The sequence below is a fragment of the Dendrobates tinctorius genome, unplaced genomic scaffold (genome assembly GCF_039654945.1).
Source record: "Dendrobates tinctorius isolate UK_male_01 unplaced genomic scaffold, ASM3965494v1 ptg000027l, whole genome shotgun sequence".
Lineage (NCBI taxonomy): Eukaryota > Metazoa > Chordata > Amphibia > Anura > Dendrobatidae > Dendrobates > Dendrobates tinctorius.
Genome location: NW_027361695.1, coordinates 9940639 through 9958749, shown reverse-complemented (window position 1 = coordinate 9958749; position 18111 = coordinate 9940639). Strand labels below are relative to the sequence as shown.

The 18111-nt window shown below is 40.8% G+C and overlaps 1 protein-coding gene across 10 annotated transcripts in view; it reads right to left on the bottom strand.

Moving 5' to 3' along the window:
- MAGI1 (membrane associated guanylate kinase, WW and PDZ domain containing 1) overlaps positions 1–18111 on the bottom strand; it is a 498523-nt gene that overhangs the window by 39278 nt on the left and 441134 nt on the right. For all 10 annotated transcript variants that reach the window (XM_073569761.1, XM_073569757.1, XM_073569759.1 and 7 more), the window contains one exon: positions 9761–9980. In XM_073569761.1, coding sequence (XP_073425862.1) covers positions 9761–9980 — 220 coding nt within the window. The remainder of the gene's footprint in view (positions 1–9760; positions 9981–18111) is intronic.

The window sequence follows — 18111 nt, the reverse complement described above, 5'->3', positions numbered from 1 at the left end:
AAAATTGTTGAAGGCCTTCCCATTGATGGCACTAGATTTGCCAAAGATTTGCCTCTTGTGTAGAGGTAACCCTTAACTTTTATCTCAACATGTATCATATACACCAGCGGAGAAGCCGCTTGCGATCTCGATGGTGGATTACACTTTGATCATATCCAAGAATCCGTTGTGCAAGAAGGGTCCAAAATGAAGTACCTACTGCCATGCCTTAGACTCTTCTTGTACATCTTAACATTTTTTTAAAGAAACTTGAGTCTTTTTTCAACCTATGTAATTATATATTAAGACTAACGCAATCCTACAGTCCATTTACGGGAGCCTCTAGCTGTAAGTGAAGATTTGCGTAAACCACTCGTAACTTTTAGAAAATAAAATTTCATGGGTCCAAAACTGAAATGTCATCGGCCTACAATTAATAACTTCAGTTCTTTTCAGAGCATTCCCGGTAAAGTCGTTTGCCAGATGACTCGGATGCTGCCAAGTATGAAACTTGATCTTATGTATCATCATGAATTAATCACAGTGTTTCCCCTTTTGACTAGAGAACAGCTTTGTGTCTCGCAAGTTACATGTTGGCGTCCTCTCATCCCTTCTATTGTATGATGACAATCCCCAAACAATTATGCCAGCTGATATCATAAATCATCTGGTGGAACAGAAAGAAAAAAAAAATATACGCAACCTTCCTCCTCATAATAATGTCGCTGAATTCAATAGTTCCAACAGGGCCTGAAAATATTGAAGGTGGAAATTTTGCATGCAAAAAAGTTTTTTTTTTAGTCCTCAACCTAACCAAGCAGAACTGAATCCAACGTTACCTCCAATACAAACTGATCTAAATTCTTCAACTATAAATTCTAAAGTTCTTCCATGAAACAATTTGGTTCAGGTACAAAACCAAGCAACTTCACAATAATGAAAGAAAAAAAAAAGAAAAAAGATGCAAAGATATGCAACCTTAGTCCTCAAATTAAGTAGAGAACACTTAAGTGATGATTTGGTCAGTTTACGAATACTTGCATCAAACGGTTATAACACATCTCAGGAAGTTATTTACTTTTCTCAAAAATTACAGAAGCAGAATGATGGCACCAAACTTTTAAAGTATAAAATGGCATCTAAAATATGGCCCCTTAGGATCACTCCCAAAGTAGTAGAAGTCACGAGACCAGCTAATAGAAATCCTTCATGTCACCGAGTTCTTCCTGTTCTTCACCACTGGTTATCATGGACCTCATGCCATTGCAGCATGTAGTTCATGCTCACATCATCTACCAAGATGGCGAGTGTCATTCAAAAGTCTGATGTCAACAGTCTACCTACATTCTGTTTCCTGTAAATGTAATAAAGAAGACCTGACTCCCTGAAATGTGATTTTTCTTTGAAGCTATTAATAAATTGAACAATCCACTTGGTTGTTTACGCTTCCTGCATGTGGGACTCGGTTTCCATTGTTGACCACAACTTGCTATCTTTTCCACCACCAAACCCCAGCATGGAAGACTGTTATGAACAGGTCACCGAGGAGGATGGCAGGAATAGGCTAGGCCACCAGGAAACCAGAAAGGTTGGTCACTTAGTGAATTGCAGACCCCTAATCCTAACAACACAACTAACAGTAGCCGTGGAGTGTACCTACAATGCCCTAGACGCCTCGGCACAGCCGGAGAACTAACTAGGCCTAAAGCAAGAAAGGTGAAATCTAAACTGCCCCGGAGTAGAACCCCAAAGAAATAGATAGCCCCCAAACATATATGGTCGGTGAGACCAGATGAGGGACAAACAAAGGCAGAAAATAGACTGAGCAAATGATGGGGCCCAAACTGTCTAGATAGGATAGTAAAGGAAAGACACTGTCTGCAATCACGCAAAAACCCTAAAAAAGCCAACACGTCTGATGTACAAAAAAACACTAAGGTCTGACGACTTCTCCCCCGCTATATCAGGATTCTGGTGTAAAATGGCAGCAAAGCAAAAGAGACTAATATAACAGAGGACTGAACAAACTGACACAAGCTGTAACATATAGAGCGGGGTCCAGCACAGCCCCAGCAGGGAGCACGCTGAACCCGCACAGCAAAGCAGAAAGAGGCAAATCCAGATCAGAAGCAAAAGATTAGCAAATTAACAACTTAGTTGAAACATGCAGGATCAGGCAGGAGACAGCAGACCTCAAGTTGCACAGGAAAAACTAATCACCAGCAACAATTGAGGGAAGCCTGCTCACTTAAATACTCCCAATCAGTAACCCCAGATCTCCAATCATCATCATCAGGTGGCAAACCTCTGTCAATCCGGCCAGCTCCAATACCCACAGTAACCACCAGAGGGAGCCCCGACTCAGAAGTAAGAGAATTCACAACAGAAGACACCCCAAACCCAAAGAGATCTAAATACCGGTAGCATTCTTCCATTTATTGCTGCGTGCTACTGAATGAGTGCAATCTACTAAGGTGAGAGCCTATCTGAGCCTGCTCTCCATTTCTTTTATCTCAGGTCTAAATGTACTAACCCGATGTGGTGCCGATACCTCTCTCTTAATTTTTTTTTCATGCCACAAATCACATCCTATTAAAGTAGCTGCTTACAATAGATGCAAATTTACTGATAGAGCCTTGTCATATTTAAAATTAAAATTCTACTTGAAAATAATTTTTTTTATTCCTTATCCTAAAGTTGAATCCAATCCAAACAAATATAAATTTTCCAACTATAAATTATAATTAAGAAGTTCTTCCATGATACAATTTTACAGGCATATAAACTAAGCAACTTCACCATAATTAAAGAGAAAATGAAAAAATAAGCCCGATGTTCAATTCCCTACTTGTAATCTGACCCATGGGGATTCTGATTAGACATATACTCTATTCGACACAGTATATTATTAACATTAAAATAGGTTTGATCCAGTAGGTGATGAGACCACCCAAGGTTGCACCATGAAACGCACACAATTAATGACACAATTAGGGGTGTGACGTCATGTTGTGTCTATTCTTTACAGAATAGAATAAAGAGCAATGTATATACGTAGAGAATAGTTGGGTAGAGAGATGCCTGAGAAACAGAACACCTGAAGCCAGTAATGGTTATAGATGAAAAAATATATATATTTTATTACTGGCCCGATCTCGAGCCATGGCAATTTGATGGATGAACGATCTGTAGGAAGATCGTAATTGTGCAAGCATAGATAAGTCCACCAGGGTCTTCTCCACCATTATCTTGACAGCATCAAGCCATCGGGTTGCTGGTCTTCCTTTTCACCTTATTCCTTTTATGCTTCTGACCATGAAGGTCCTTCTCCAGTTCTCTCTTCATATGATGTGTCCAAAGAAGGCAAGTCAAGCTTGGGGATCCTTTCATCCAGTTACTTGTCTGTCTTGATTTTTTCAAAATTGATTTGGTTGTTCTTTTTGCCATCCATCCATGATATTGATAACGATTTATAGTGACTACATATGTGCAGAAAGATAGCAAGATAAGGTCTACAGCGTGAGTAAAGACACAACCGGTCGTATATTGGGGCATAGGACCTAAAGCAACACTAGACCTAAAAGCTACACGCCTTGTTGAATAAATTTGGTCTACTGACTCAGTAGTCTTGCCCATTTTGATATGCAATTTCTTGAGTCTGGTATCTAAATATCAAAAAGAATACCAAAAATGTTATTTGGGGGGAATGCACCAGACAAAAACATGTTTACATCAAGGTTACTATGCCTTATGTAGTAGATTTTGTTTCAACATCATCAGGGTAGGATAGCTGAATAAGGTAATCTGAATGACGAGGCTACATCAATTAAATGTCATTTTGGTGGCCAGTGGAGCATTACCGTAAAACTGTTTCTGATCCTTAGCGGATCTTCGCTTTCATTGATTTATAGTGGTGGTCTCCACAAGTCAACACCATTAAGTGAGTCAAGTAGGTAAGGTAATATAAGGACTTTTCTTTAAAACAAAAAAAATCAATATAATTAGGGGAAGACGTTGCTTGTGGTTAAGTCAGAGGCTTGTATGGGGAGATTGGTCTAATCGGGATGGAAGCCAGATTTTTGTTCTTCTCATGCTGCAGATTAAAATGGATTTTGGTGGACAGTGGAGCATTACCGGAAAACTGTTTCTGATCCTTAGCGGATCTTCGCTTTCATTGATTTATAGTGGTGGTCTCCACGAGTCAACACCGTTAAGTGAGTCAAGTAGGTAAGGTAATATAAGGACTTTTCTTTAAAAGAAAAAAATCAATATAATTAGGGGAAGACGTTGCTTGTGGTTAAGTCAGAGGCTTGTATGGGGAGATTGGTCTAATCGGGATGGAAGCCAGATTTTTGTTCTTCTCATACTGCAGATTAAAATGGATTGATGGTTGCAATGGAATAAATGATTAAAGTATTATGTGACAAATTTGTCAGGTACACCACCAAGGAACTATTTTACTTGGGACTTTTGTGAGTTAATCGTGCTGTTTTCTTTTTTGCAATAAAAATAATTGAGCTAGGTGGCCAATGTACTTCTATAGATCAATATAAAGTACAATGAGAAGAACTAAAATTCTTCATTTGGTTGAGGATAAAGTACAGTACCCTCTGCCAACTTATCTGCATCAGAAACGACAATGCCATCACCTGGAAAAACAAACCAAAGTTGCCTGGAAGCCGTTAAAAAAGAAGTCCAATCAAAAAAGACACATGGTCCACTGTTAATAAGTTGGATGACACAAGAACCACCAATAGTCTCCCAACAAGAGGCACATAATCAATTCCAATAATTTCCCTACTTTTTTATCTTGGGTACAAACGTTGAAGTTGGTGAAAACTCAACATCAAAACCATTAAAATTACAAGTTGTAGGACATCCATGAATAGGCAACATCCCATACAATTCTGTACTAGATCGGTCATTACAACGCACAAGGTCACAGAGGTAGGTTTATATCGGATGGTCCCCTGTGCAGTGAATTCTATTAAATCCCACCCTTTATGGTCTACCATATACAGCTTAAATACTATGATCATATCGTAATGTTATGGGGTTCTGTCACTGGTCACCTAGCAGCTTGAAAATGGCTACCATAAACAGGCTTTGCGCAAGCTACTCCGTTTCCCAGAGCCCTAGGGTTGTCCTCGCCTTCACCCTTTAACCCCTATACAGGGATCTGGACTTACACAAGGGGGCCCTGGGAAAGGGCCACAGAGTCAGCTGCCTTTAAGTGGCGCAAGATGGATAGTCAGGTAGCCATGTCAAAACCAAGAGGGCAACAAAGGTACAAAATAATCAAGAGGGAGAAAGGTCAATAAACAAGTCAAAGTAAAAAATAGGAAAACACAATACTAAACAGGAACAGAAACCACAGACCTTAACCAGAGACAAGGGAAGTAGAAAGCTATATCTGGCAGATTCCAGCAGTAAGCTGGAAGCTTAAGAAGGGTGTGGTGCTTTCCAATTGACTGGAGCAGTGAGCTGATAACTCCAGCTGGACAGCACATACTGACAGACTGGACAGCACTGCAAGTCCCCGCCACCCAAATCTAAGTGGCTGGACAGAGCCTGTTCCGTCCAGAACTTCTAGTTACAATGTCTCTTCTATCATGAGCGCAGCCCGCCAAATGAATACAGCGGCACCTGGCAATAGAAGCAAAAGCGGCAGAAGCAGGTCCTGGTGAAGATGTGACACGTATATGCCTGCAAATAATAAGGCCGTAAAGTGCCCACATAAGAATGTTAAATTAATAAATTACGGAATGTGGCTTGATCGTGGTGCTCAGAACATTAAGGTCAGTGTAGACCCTTTCAATAGTGCTAAGTAAAGTGCTTTGCGAAAATGTACAGGTTGCACACCTCTAAAGCCACCCCTCTTTTGAAGCTACGCTCCCTTTCATAATAATCTGATAGAGTACATCATATTCTGCAGCCATTTTAAGCCCATCATCATCATGTCCTCTCAAGTCCCCAAAACAATGGAAACGTGAGCTACAGCTTCATCTTTTGAGCAGCAAGAAGGTTGACGAGTAAAACACGGTGAATACAGACAACAGCAAAGACTGCTAAATAATTATTATAATTATTTTGGGCTTAATGAAAAAAAAAATAGTTTGGTAATTTGTATTCATGAGCTTTCTGATTAATTTTTGAAAGATCAGTAGCTTCTAAAATACCAATCTTAATAAAAAAAAAAATGTGGACATGCAAGAAAAAAAAAAAGAAATTATAGGTTTTGAAGAAGAACAAATTAATGATCCTCTCAAGAATAAGCAAACATTTTCACTTAAGGTTTTTATGTCAATAATGCAATTAGCGGAGGTTATCTTGTATTTCCAGCTCTTTAACTTAATCGGTAATTTACCTTAATCAAGATTAAATACCCATAAAAAAAAACTAAACAAAATATCAATAGCCATCGAAAGAATGTTATCCCTGCATTGACCTTTGTCACGCTGCACTAAAATAAAACTTTATTTCTCTTTTTCAGCCTGGGACTGTCAAATCTGTAACTGGCGCTCAACCCAAAGTCAACCGGTTATAAAGATTACACGATGGGTAGAGGTCTTCTTGGCCTGTACGGAGGCTGGTCCGAATTTTTATTTTTACAGCGGCAAGGATTACCTTTTTTTTTTTTTTTTTTTTTTATAAGGCACAATGCGGAGTTTCTGTTGATTTTACGTCTCGCAGAAAGTAATTGGTTTTAACGGCTTAAGAAGAATTATGGATTCAAGTCTTCGAGTTAAGACTTCATTATGGAACTCTACTAAGAGATGTGTGATATCGATTAGTGTGTTAAATGGGAAGTATAAGATTAAAAATTAAAAAAAAAAATTTGATGTTTATTGTTTTTTTTTTCCAGAAAGACACCAATTGACCAGTGTCTGGTATTATTTACTAGTGCTCTGCTGCAATAGCAGACACAACCCATGCACATGGGTGGCGATGTTTATCTCGTGCAGTACCTTTACAAATTAATTTGAAAGTGGGTTATATTCCCTCTTGGAAATTTGTCCATTAGACTTCTTAATTTCAAGTAATTTTTCTAATCTTACCCTTTCCAATAATCATATTTCTTGCTCAGGTTTCCCTTTTTTCGATCAATTAATTATAAAAACATGTTTAAAGTCGACCAATTTGAATTCTGTTTGCAACTTTGCTGTTACATTGGCTACGCATGCGTGAAGTTTCACTCTGTATTGGCTTGTCTGTACCATCATACTTACTGCGCGTGCGCTATACTTTATCCAACAACATGACATCCACGCATGCGCACCATGTTTGTTTACGCGCGGCTCATAGCCACGCAGCGTCTTGAGTTGCCGTCGCGCAGTGATGATGTGCTTCTTGTCTGGCGGCTTCCACGCTTCTCTGGTAAGCAGCACAGCTGCAGCTTATTTTTATTTAATTGACACATATAAAATGGGTACAGGACTTCGGTAATGACTGCCCTTGACGAAGCCACAGTGAGTGGCGATACGCGTTGGGCATTTCCTTTGGCCTTCACCAGTCTTCATGTGTGCTTTACTGGCCGCCATTGCTTTTGCCTTATAACACCCACATATGGGTATCCGTTTTTGGCTAGCCTTTTATTTCTTCTGATAACCTGTTGTTTTGGTCTTGGACAGGCTCTTCTTGTCCTTTCATGGACCTTTGCCCTATTTTTGGTCTTTTATGATGGGGCAAGCCTCATCAGATTCCTTGGCTCTTATTTGGATAAACCAATGTGTATACCGTACATTGCTCTGGCATGCTTCATTGATGTTGGGTAGGTTAATCTTTGGGGAGTTTGCAGGTTATTTGATCGGGACCGGGGTTACATACAAATCCCTGAGTTCTTACCTTTCCCCTCTATTTTGCCATATTGGATGGTATGCTGTTTATATATTTATCCACATGTGTGACGGGTTTTAGGCTTTGAGAAAATGGAAACGGTCTTAGGAGCGAAGGAAAGAGACTCAGACAAGAGATGGGGTTAAACCACAACGCGTTTCGACGGAGGATCCGTCTTCATCAGGTGGAAGTTTTAGGCTTTAGCTTTATTAAAAGCTTATATGTTGATCAGGTCATGTCACCTGAGTGACATGACATGATCCGTGACATGATCCGTCTTCATCAGGTGGAAGTTTTAGGCTTTAGCTTTATTAAAAACTTATATGTTGATCAGGTCATGTCACCTGAGTGACTTTTTTAATGTTGTGTGTTTTTTGTACTCAATAAAAAAATTGATGTGTCATTTCTATATTTTGTGGCGATCCCCTTTTATATGGCCTATAACTTTTTCTTTTATGTGTTATCTACCTATACACTGGAGCTTGCCACGAACATATTCTAATCCCTGACAATATAATGTATACTCTCCCACACCTGCCAAGTCTAAGAAGCCAATCATTCTGCAGGAGTACACATATTACACACTGAATAAATCCCACAACGTGCGTGGTCCATTTACTTCCGATCTATAAAAACATACTAGGACGTTAACCGTTGTGCCAAGGTTACATACATGCTGATCCATGCAGTCATATTGCCAAGAAATCTGCATCAATCAGTCTGATGTCCCGGGATTCCTCTGCTTATTGCTCATCGAGGCGGAAAAAGAACTGCTTCAAGGGAAATTTACATGCACAGTGCACGCTACCTAGACCGGCCATGACGTGAGATATTATACAATAATGTAACAATGATCTTATCTAAAGCTCTAATACCATTAAATGTGCTTTAGGACCAGATAAAGGAAATTGGATTTATTTGTAGCGCCATGGCCCCGAGTGCACCTTTTCCATCATCTCTACTCTGCATACTGCATGTAACTTGACATACATGGGCCTCAAAGAGGCAAAATCTACCCGAACTATAATGCATCCTTTTAGTATGGACCAGGTTGGCAAAAAGGACCTTTAGGTCCCCATTAGACTCCAGAGCCCACTGGCTGAGCGGTTTGCGCTAAATACTGTATATGTATAAAAATACCAATGCCGAAATTCAGTTTATACTCTAGTTTTGGATGAGTTTCCTTCTATATTTGAAAATGTACGATTAAAGGGCTAATTGGCTTATTATGAAAGTGTCTTACGCTGGATGACAAATTATTTTTTACATTATTTAAAAAAAAAAAATAAAAAAAAAAATTGTGTAATACTTCATTTCCCCTGTGGAGGTGCTGCAGTGGAATTCAACACATTCTTTTGCTTCCTCTTGAGATCACAGCTGATCAATCAGGGTCACAGAAACTACATTAAACTTTAATCAGATCCTAGATGGGCTGACCTCTCTGATAAAATGGGATTGTTCAAAGTGGACATGCCCTTTAAGGAGATACTTGTCATAAATATGTATCTTTGTTACCTGGTGTAAATGCTGCTGTTCTCCTGAATCCAAAGTTGTTTTTCTTGTGTTCCTGCGCCTCTCTGTTCTCGAGATATGGCCTCCTATTTCTGGTGTGTAAATCTAGTGTTTTTAGGCAAGTGGGCGTGATCTTGAACTCCACTCTAGGCATATTCTTGAGGACCATGCCCAGTTGGCTAATAAGATTAGATTTATATACAAGGAAAAGAAGGCCGTATCTCAGGAACAGAGAGGCGCAGGAACAAAAGAAAAACAACCATGGATTCAGGAGAACAGCAGCATTTCCAACAGGTGAAAAAAATTACAAATTACATGTTTAGAGCAAGTGACAGGAACTCGTAAGTTTTTACATTTGCATTTTTTTATATATTTTTGTGAAATGCACATATCTTTTATAAAAGACTAGTGCCGGAACAGAATAGATACTTACGTCTGCTTTCATACATGCTCCTGGACTGGGCCCAGATTTTAAATGGATCAGGCTTTTTCTGTCCTGAGCCGTCACCTTGGTCCACAGATGGTGCCTCGCTGGTTGGATAGTCAGGAACAATAGGGGCGCTACGGAGGGGTGAGGCAGTGTGCCCACTGTGATGACTGGATACACTGTGCTGGGAACTGTTTTGGCTGTCTTTCCTTTCAAGTTGTGGTTGCTGTTTTAAAAAAAAGAAGTAGTCAATTTTTAATGTGACATTTTTATTTTATCATATCCAATAGAACTTTCTAGAATATCATCATTTTCCCTTAAAAGAATCTATTGTGATTGTCTGCACAGATTTTGCATGTGAACAAAAGATTTGGAAGGTTTATTTTCTAAGACTAGGAGGCAGCTTCACCGTTTCTCTAACGGCAATGGAGACTAGGCAAAGTCATATCTCACCCATGCACTTTGCACAATTTAGAACTTTATGGAGACAACCAAAAGGAGAATCACCCAATTCTAAAGATGTTGTCCAGATAAATGAAGACACAGTGGGGGTACCCAATGCATCCATCAAATTCTGTGGACCGCCCATTGTTTCAGCAGCAGAATGGAGGACCCAACACATACATAAATTATATGGACAGCCCTTTCATTTCAATCGGCACCATGGAGGACCCAACACATCCATAAATTGTATGGACAGCCCTTTCATTTCAATCGGCACCATGGAGGACCCAACACATCCATAAATTGTATGGACAGCCCTTTCATTTCAATCGGCACCATGGAGGACCCAACACATCCATAAATTGTATGGACAGCTCTTTCATTTCAATCGGCACCATGGAGGACCCAACACATCCATAAATTGTATGGACAGCTCTTTCATTTCAATCTGCACCACCATGGAGGACCCAACACATCCATAAATTATATGGACAGCCCTTTCATTTCAATCGGCACCACCATGGAGGACCCAACACATCCATAAATTATATGGACAGCGAGTTGATATCCACAGACACCACTGAGAAGTCGACACATCCATAAATCACATGGATAGCTCATTGATTTCAATCAGCACCATGGAGGACCCAAAGCATCCATAAAATATTTGGACTGACCTTTGATTTCTATAGGCAACTTGTAGGACTCATTATATCCATAAAATTTGGTGGCTAGCTCATTAATTTCAATCGGCACCATGGAGGACACAACACATCTATAAATTATATGGACAGCCAAAGGATTTCGTTGACACCACTGAGGATCCAATGCGTCCATAAATTACATGGAGAGTTAATTAATTTCAGTATGTACTATGGAGAACCCAACACATCCATAAATTAAATATTTAGCCCATAATCTAAACTGGCACTGAGTAGGACCCAATACATCCATAAATTACACTGATTTCAATAGGCATCATGTAGTACTTTATTTCACCTGTGGGGGTGTTGCAGTGGAATTGAGCACTTGCTCCTGGATTATCCCACAGATTACAGCTACTTGCTGATGGTTCTAGCAGCGAGATACTCTGTAATCAGCTTATAACTGGAGAAACCTTCTGTTACAAAGATATTTTCCAAAGCAATTAACCCTTTTAACTATTTATTCCATCTTAGGCTTACAATTCTCTTTATGATCAGTTTACCGCTCAGTCAACTTTACAGAAACAAAAAAAATCATGCAGATATAAAACGGGGAAAAAAAAAAATGTTCCCGTAACTTTTTATATGCGGCTGACGATAACTTAGTACACGCTTCACCCATTATGTGTCAATTATGAAAATGGGAGTTAGATTGAGAACATAATAAGATTTGTGACTAATGGCTTTAAGCAAACTAATGGCTTTGCGAATAAAGGCCATCAGCAAGGTTTTTATTCAAAGCAGAGAATGAAACGATATACACAGATCTCTACGACTGAAAAAAAAAAACGAGCATTCGCTTTCACTCGTGCCAGAGGGGACTGTCGGCACATCGCATTGGAAAGTGATGAGTTAAATGATCAGAAGAAATTAAAGAACAGGCAGTAAGGTTCGCCCCAGAGATGAAGAGGTACCAATTTCCTGCTCGAGTGCTCTTCGCTTCCCTGAAGGAGAATTGGAGACTTGTGTTTCAGTAATAATCTGTAAAGAACCATCTTGTTAACAATGTAGATTGGGAGACAGTTATTTCCCCCTCTTCTTCTACTGTTAAGTCCTTTCTTCGAAAAAACAGTATTTACCAAGCACATCACTGAGCAAAAATTGGAAAATAGGTAAAAAAATAAAAGATAGTGAAGCAACACTATTGAGCTTTGTTCTTGTGGTAGAACAAATACAAAACATCTAAAACAGTAGAGTTGAGCAAAAAGATGTGTGCTGCCCTAAGTCTGGTGTCCAATCCGGTTGCGGAAGCTGGACCCTTCTTCACGTCTGTGGCCGTCATCCTTAGCCCGGCGTAATGGCCACCTCTTAACGCGACTTCATGTAATGTCATGGGGACAACTGAGTGCATGACGGTGCCCAATATCTGAGGCCAACGAAGCCGGCCACGTGAGTGAAGACGGCCCTGGTTCAACTGCCATGGAGGACTGGACTGGACCAAGTCGGCGTAATTGTTTTTGTTCCACTTGAATACCAATTATTCTTTAAAACCTAACTAATCCCTATGAGCAGTCTCCAAACTGATTCATAAACATCAGCAGTGATCAGTCTCTTAGCATACATAATCATGATAATTCAAGGGGTTGCACTATTATGATCATCTCAAGGGGATGTCCAGCGAAAATACCACCACGTAACAGGTGATAACTTACAGACTAGTGTCAATCCCGCACCGATCGGCAAAACAGAACACTTTTATCCCTGTTTGAATAGACTGAGGGTGTGCATGCCCCAAAGTTGCTCCATTCATACCCTATGCTGCCGCCAACCATGGCGCTCAGATTTTTTCGGCAGCTACGTAAGGAATTAATTCAGCACCGGTCAAGCATGCTCATGATCGGTGAAAGTTCCTATAGTAGACCGCCACTGATTTATAAGTTATCACTTATTCTGTAGATAGATCATTTATATTCATTGAACAACCCCTTTATCTATCACCTAGCCAAAGATGAGGTGGTAGAAGTCTGATTGTTGTATGCCTAAAGAATGGAATCTGCATTGATCACTAGAATGGAACTCTTGAGCACGCTGTTTCTCCTCTTGATCGCAAGGAGGTGGGAGTTTAAATAAAGCACGTCATACCATTCCATCCTGTGGATAGGTGGTAAAGGATCACTGTGGGACAATCCCGTTAAGGCTTTATTGAGATGTCCACATTTGTTCTATCAACTGTTTTCACAAAAGAGAACACTTTCCCATTATAGATACAATGCAAGGGAGATTGGGGCACTCGCCACTTACGAGATAAACTATTACTTTACTGGGGTTTCCATAAAGCAAAGAATGTGGAGACAGTATGGGTAACAGCCGTTTCACATCAGAATCATGCTTCCCCTGAGCCTCACGTGAAATGGCTGTTAGCCATATTGTCTCCACATTCTCTGTTCTATGGAAACTGCAATAAAGTGATATTTTAAGTGGTGAGTGTCCCGATCTTCCTTAAACTGTATTTACAAGTGGACTCTTTTCATGGTGAGCACCATCAGACAGTTACTTTGCTACAATTCAGTCTTTGATATTGAACAGGATTACCGCTTGATTGTGCAGAATGTGAATGGTCAGCAGTGCCAGATTCTTGTTTTTCTACAATTGAATACATTCCCATTATAGTCTATGGGGCTGTTCACATGTCTGTGTTTTTCACGGACCACGTGTCTGTATAAAATAAAAACTTGGAGACATGTCCGATTTTGATCAGATGTAGCAGGGACTGGGCAACAAAAAAGGGCAATAGGGACTTATCCGATGAAGAAAATCTAAAGGAAGACTCAAGGAGACAGGATTGCTAGCATTGCGGTTTATTATCTATGTGTCTCGAAGTTATCTGACTTCATCAGAAAGTAGTTTGTGTTTTTGTCCTGATGAAGAAGTTGGATGACTTCGAAACGCATTGATAACAACCATTGCTACCAAGCTGAAAAAAAGAAGGTTCTTCTGTTGGGATAAACTGTTGTTTTTGACTGCCAGATAAAAACAGTGTGAACCAGTGCCGATCAAGAGATAAGAGGAGAACGTAAAATGACTAGACGCTCAATTCTCTTACACCTGAGATATAACTGAAGTTGTGATTGTACTTGTCCACCCATCCACAGAACATTATGCCATCCCACTCAATAACGATGATACATTGATCACTATTGGCTTAGGAAATTAAAGAAGGTTCCTATTGCAATTGTTCACAGCCCGTTGACTTTTTGCCTCTTTCTTCGTGAGAAACAGCCCAGATTGTGATTGCACTTGTAGTCCACTCAACCAGAAAATATCGGTAGTCCTTCTAAAATCCATAAATGGTTGACCATAGGTGTTGACCATAATAGATGGTTCCCACAATTCACAATCCACTGCTTTGCTCAAAAATTCTACATAGACATAAATCTTATGATATCCTAAAAATAAAACAATTTGGGGGAATTTTTGAACCCCGATCATGTCGCATACAACCTTGCTCGGGTTTTCGTGCAAACAATTATAAGGATTTGAACCACAGCAGCAAGGAAAGAGACAGAATAGTGAGTGATGAAGAATTAGCGATGCAGCGAGAACGACTCGGGGAGGAGGACGCGGAGCTCAAGGCTTCGCTATTGGGAATAGATTTCCATAAATTATTGAGCGTTGTCATGACAAGGTGTACTTATGTTGCATAACAACTTTTCTAACTTCTTGACCCTACGCATGCTGTCACTCCATTAGAAAGTAATGTATTAATGTACCACTGCCGTGCTGCTGTAATTCTGAATAGTTGCGAAAATGGGGGCATTTATGAACGATGATGAATCGAGCGCGTTTGGCATCGTTCTTTCACCCTTCTGCATTCCATTTTTCTGTTTCTGTTGTGCTTTTATATTTAGTGGTGCATATTTATTGCCTTTGGATAAAATGGAACCCTTTTTTTTTTGTCCTCCAAATATTGCTGTAGTGAATGCAAAATATATCTTCAACTTCGGGGGGCAAAGAGTCTGATAACCAAACTCGCTTTATGATCTGAATCCATTGGCTGAAAAGCACAAAAGAAAATTAAAACCAGTTCAAGGGGGGAGGGCGAGCCAATAAATTAACCAGGGATAGATACGTAGAAGCCCTTTAAGGAAGTTTTAAGTGTTTTTATGTTCTAAAATCAATTAACTGATCCTTTGGACCTTTTATGATTACCCATAGAATTTCCTTTTGCAATTCAATGCTCGGAATTTACCCTATTATGTTTTCAAGTGGTCCCGCCTTTTGTATTCTTTAATGGAATCGTAGCTGGACTTTTACCAAATTTCCTGCTCAGAACTGATAATGATGAAAATTCTGATTCCCTGTAGCCACCACTAGGGGGAGCATGTTAGCATATGGTTCCCATTGAGCGCAATGGTAAGTTAATCTTCAATGATCAGCTGATCTCCCTCTAGCTTATCACCTTTTTTCATAAATATCGGGCCAGAATGCAATATTTTATAATAGTCCAAAAAAATGTGACAATCCGGCATCCAGCGGGTTCCATAATAACCAGATAAAAGGAAAAATTAAACACAGGAGTTAATTTCCTACTCGGCTGTTCCAGCCTAGGCTGGTAGGTGGCAAAAGCTTGGTGCAATATTAGTCAATTAGAAGGGATTAATGGTCTAGGTGAAGAGGAGGAGGCTCCTGCTGCAGATAGTTCTGTTAGGGCCCCGTTACACGCTTCAATGTCCCAGCGATCCCACCAACGATCCGACGTGGATGGGATCGCTGGGACATAGTTAGCTGATCGCTGGTGACCTGTCACATAGACAGACTCACCAGCGGTCAGGACCAGCGAGCAAGCTGGTATCCAAGGTAAACAGCGGGTAACTAAGAGCCGCGCGGCTCTTAGTTACCCGCTGTTTACTCTGGATACCAGCTCCCAGCGTCGCTGATCGTTGGTCTCTCGCTGTCACACGCTGCGATGTGTACTGCCCAGCAGGAGACCAAAGACACAATTATGGCCCAGACCATTAGGCAACGATTAATGATCAGCCAACTGATCGTTGATCGTTGCTACATGTCACACGCAATGATGTTGTTTCAACATTGCTGCAACGTCACCAAACTGGTGACGTTGCAACAATATCGCTCACAATATCGTTGTGTGTAACGGGACCTTTAGAGCCAGGCACAATTACAATGAGGACTTGTCTGATTTCTGAAGACACAAAGAGAAAATTTCTATAAATATCAGTTTCAGACAAAAAGATCAAAGTAAAGGATGTTGTCTAAACTTTTTTTTTCAGGGTGTGGTGTAGTGACCACTGTGTCCGCTAGGGGGCGCTGTGTGGGTGTCCCAGGCCGAACGGATAATGTTGTCCAGAGTGGTACAGGAGCAGGGTGCTAAAGGATCGTTATGTATCTCAAGGTGGGTGGCCTTGGGATGGAGGCTTGCTTATGTGCTGATCAGCAGAGCTGATCTTTCGTTCCAATGTGTCAGGGAGAAGTCTCCAGGTAGCTGGTGAGACGAACGGAACCACTTACCTACAAACCCACCCAGGGGTGTGGTTAAGAACGCTATTGTAAAGTGTGTATGAGTGGTTGAAGGACCTGTGATGAGGTCATAGCCATGTGACCCGGTGTTCGTGGCTACGGACCATATAAGGTGGCCAGGGTAGGTCACATGGAGTGAATGCTGGGACCTGGTTGGTCCGTTGTGGAAGGTCCCGTCTGAGAGAGATGGGGCTGTCTTCCTGACAGCAAGTGAACGCTGTGTTAATGGCTGCACGTGCCTGATAGTTCCCTGGAGGGAATGGACATCTGCAGCGTGGTGAAGCAGCAATGAGGTAAACCCAGAGAGGGGATATAACTGTGAGGCTAAGAGAGCCTGTGTGCTGGACATGGCACAACCTGTGTGACCACAGGGATAACAGAGTGAAGCTCTGTCATGGACGCTATGCTGTTAATATGAACTTTATGTTCCTGGTCATGGTTTATGATGCCTAAATAAACCGCTTGAACTGTGATTGTTTTATGGAAAACCTGTGCCGGATGTGATTTATTGGCTGCCAAGCGAGTATTCCCTACCCGAATGACAGTGCTACCTTAAAATGGGTACCCCACTACTCTACCTTCTGGCATTCTGCTTGCTGAGGGAATGTACTCCTAAAAATTATGCTTTGAAGACTTCAAATAAAGATATCTCAACACTTGCTGTATTATCACCTTCCTTTATCTCTTGCAACATAGACTGCATTTAACCCGCTCTGTTCCTGAATGGGTAAGAATTTGGTACTGCCTCTGGGCCAATAGGCGAGTGTGTGCATCCCTCACACCACCAGTCACTTACCCCAGAGTTCTATCATAACCTCTTCTTCTGCATTCCAAAAGAATGACAGTCTAGACCAACAGCATTGTCTCCACTGAGTTCTCTGATATGCTGCTTGCAGAGGTAACTTTGCCTCTGCAGCATCGGAAGAGCACAAGGGCTTTAAAGTTTGCTAGCATGCGTTCATAGAATGGTAGGGACCCCCCCTGCTCAAAGCAAGATTCACTAAATCATCCCAGACAGATGTCTGTCCAGCTTCTGTTTGAAGACTTCCATGGAAGGAGAACTGACCACCTCTCGTGGCCGCCTGTTCCACTCATGGATCACCCTCACTGTCAAATAGTTTTTTTCTGCCCATTCAGTTTCATCCCATTGCTTCTAGTCTTTCCTTGTGCAAATGAGAATAAGGATGATCCTTCTACAATGTGACAGCCTTTGAGATATTTGTAGACAGCTATTAAGTCTCCTCTCAGTCTTCTTTTTTGCAAGCTAAACATTCCCAAATCCTGTAACCGTTCCTCATAGGACATGGTTTGCAGACTGGTCACCATTCTGGTCGCTCTTCTCTGAACTTGCTCCAGTTTATTGATATATTTTCTAAAATGTGGTGCCCAAAACTGGACACAGTATTCCAGATGTGGTCTGACCAAAGAGTAGAGGGCAATAATGACTTCACGTGATCTAGACTGTATGCTTCTGTTAATACATCCCAGAATTGCATTTGCCTTTTTTGCTGCTGCATCACACTGTTGACTCATGTGCAGTCTGTGATCTATTAGTATACCCAAGTCTTTTTCACATGTGCTGTTGCTTAGCCCTATTCCTCCCATTCTGTATATGGTTTTTCATTTTTATTGCCCAGATGTAGTTCCTTGCTTAGGAAACCACAGTAGCTATCTATGATAGACTGCAAAGGTAGCTAGTAATAAAGGCAATGAGTAGTAAACTAGAAAATT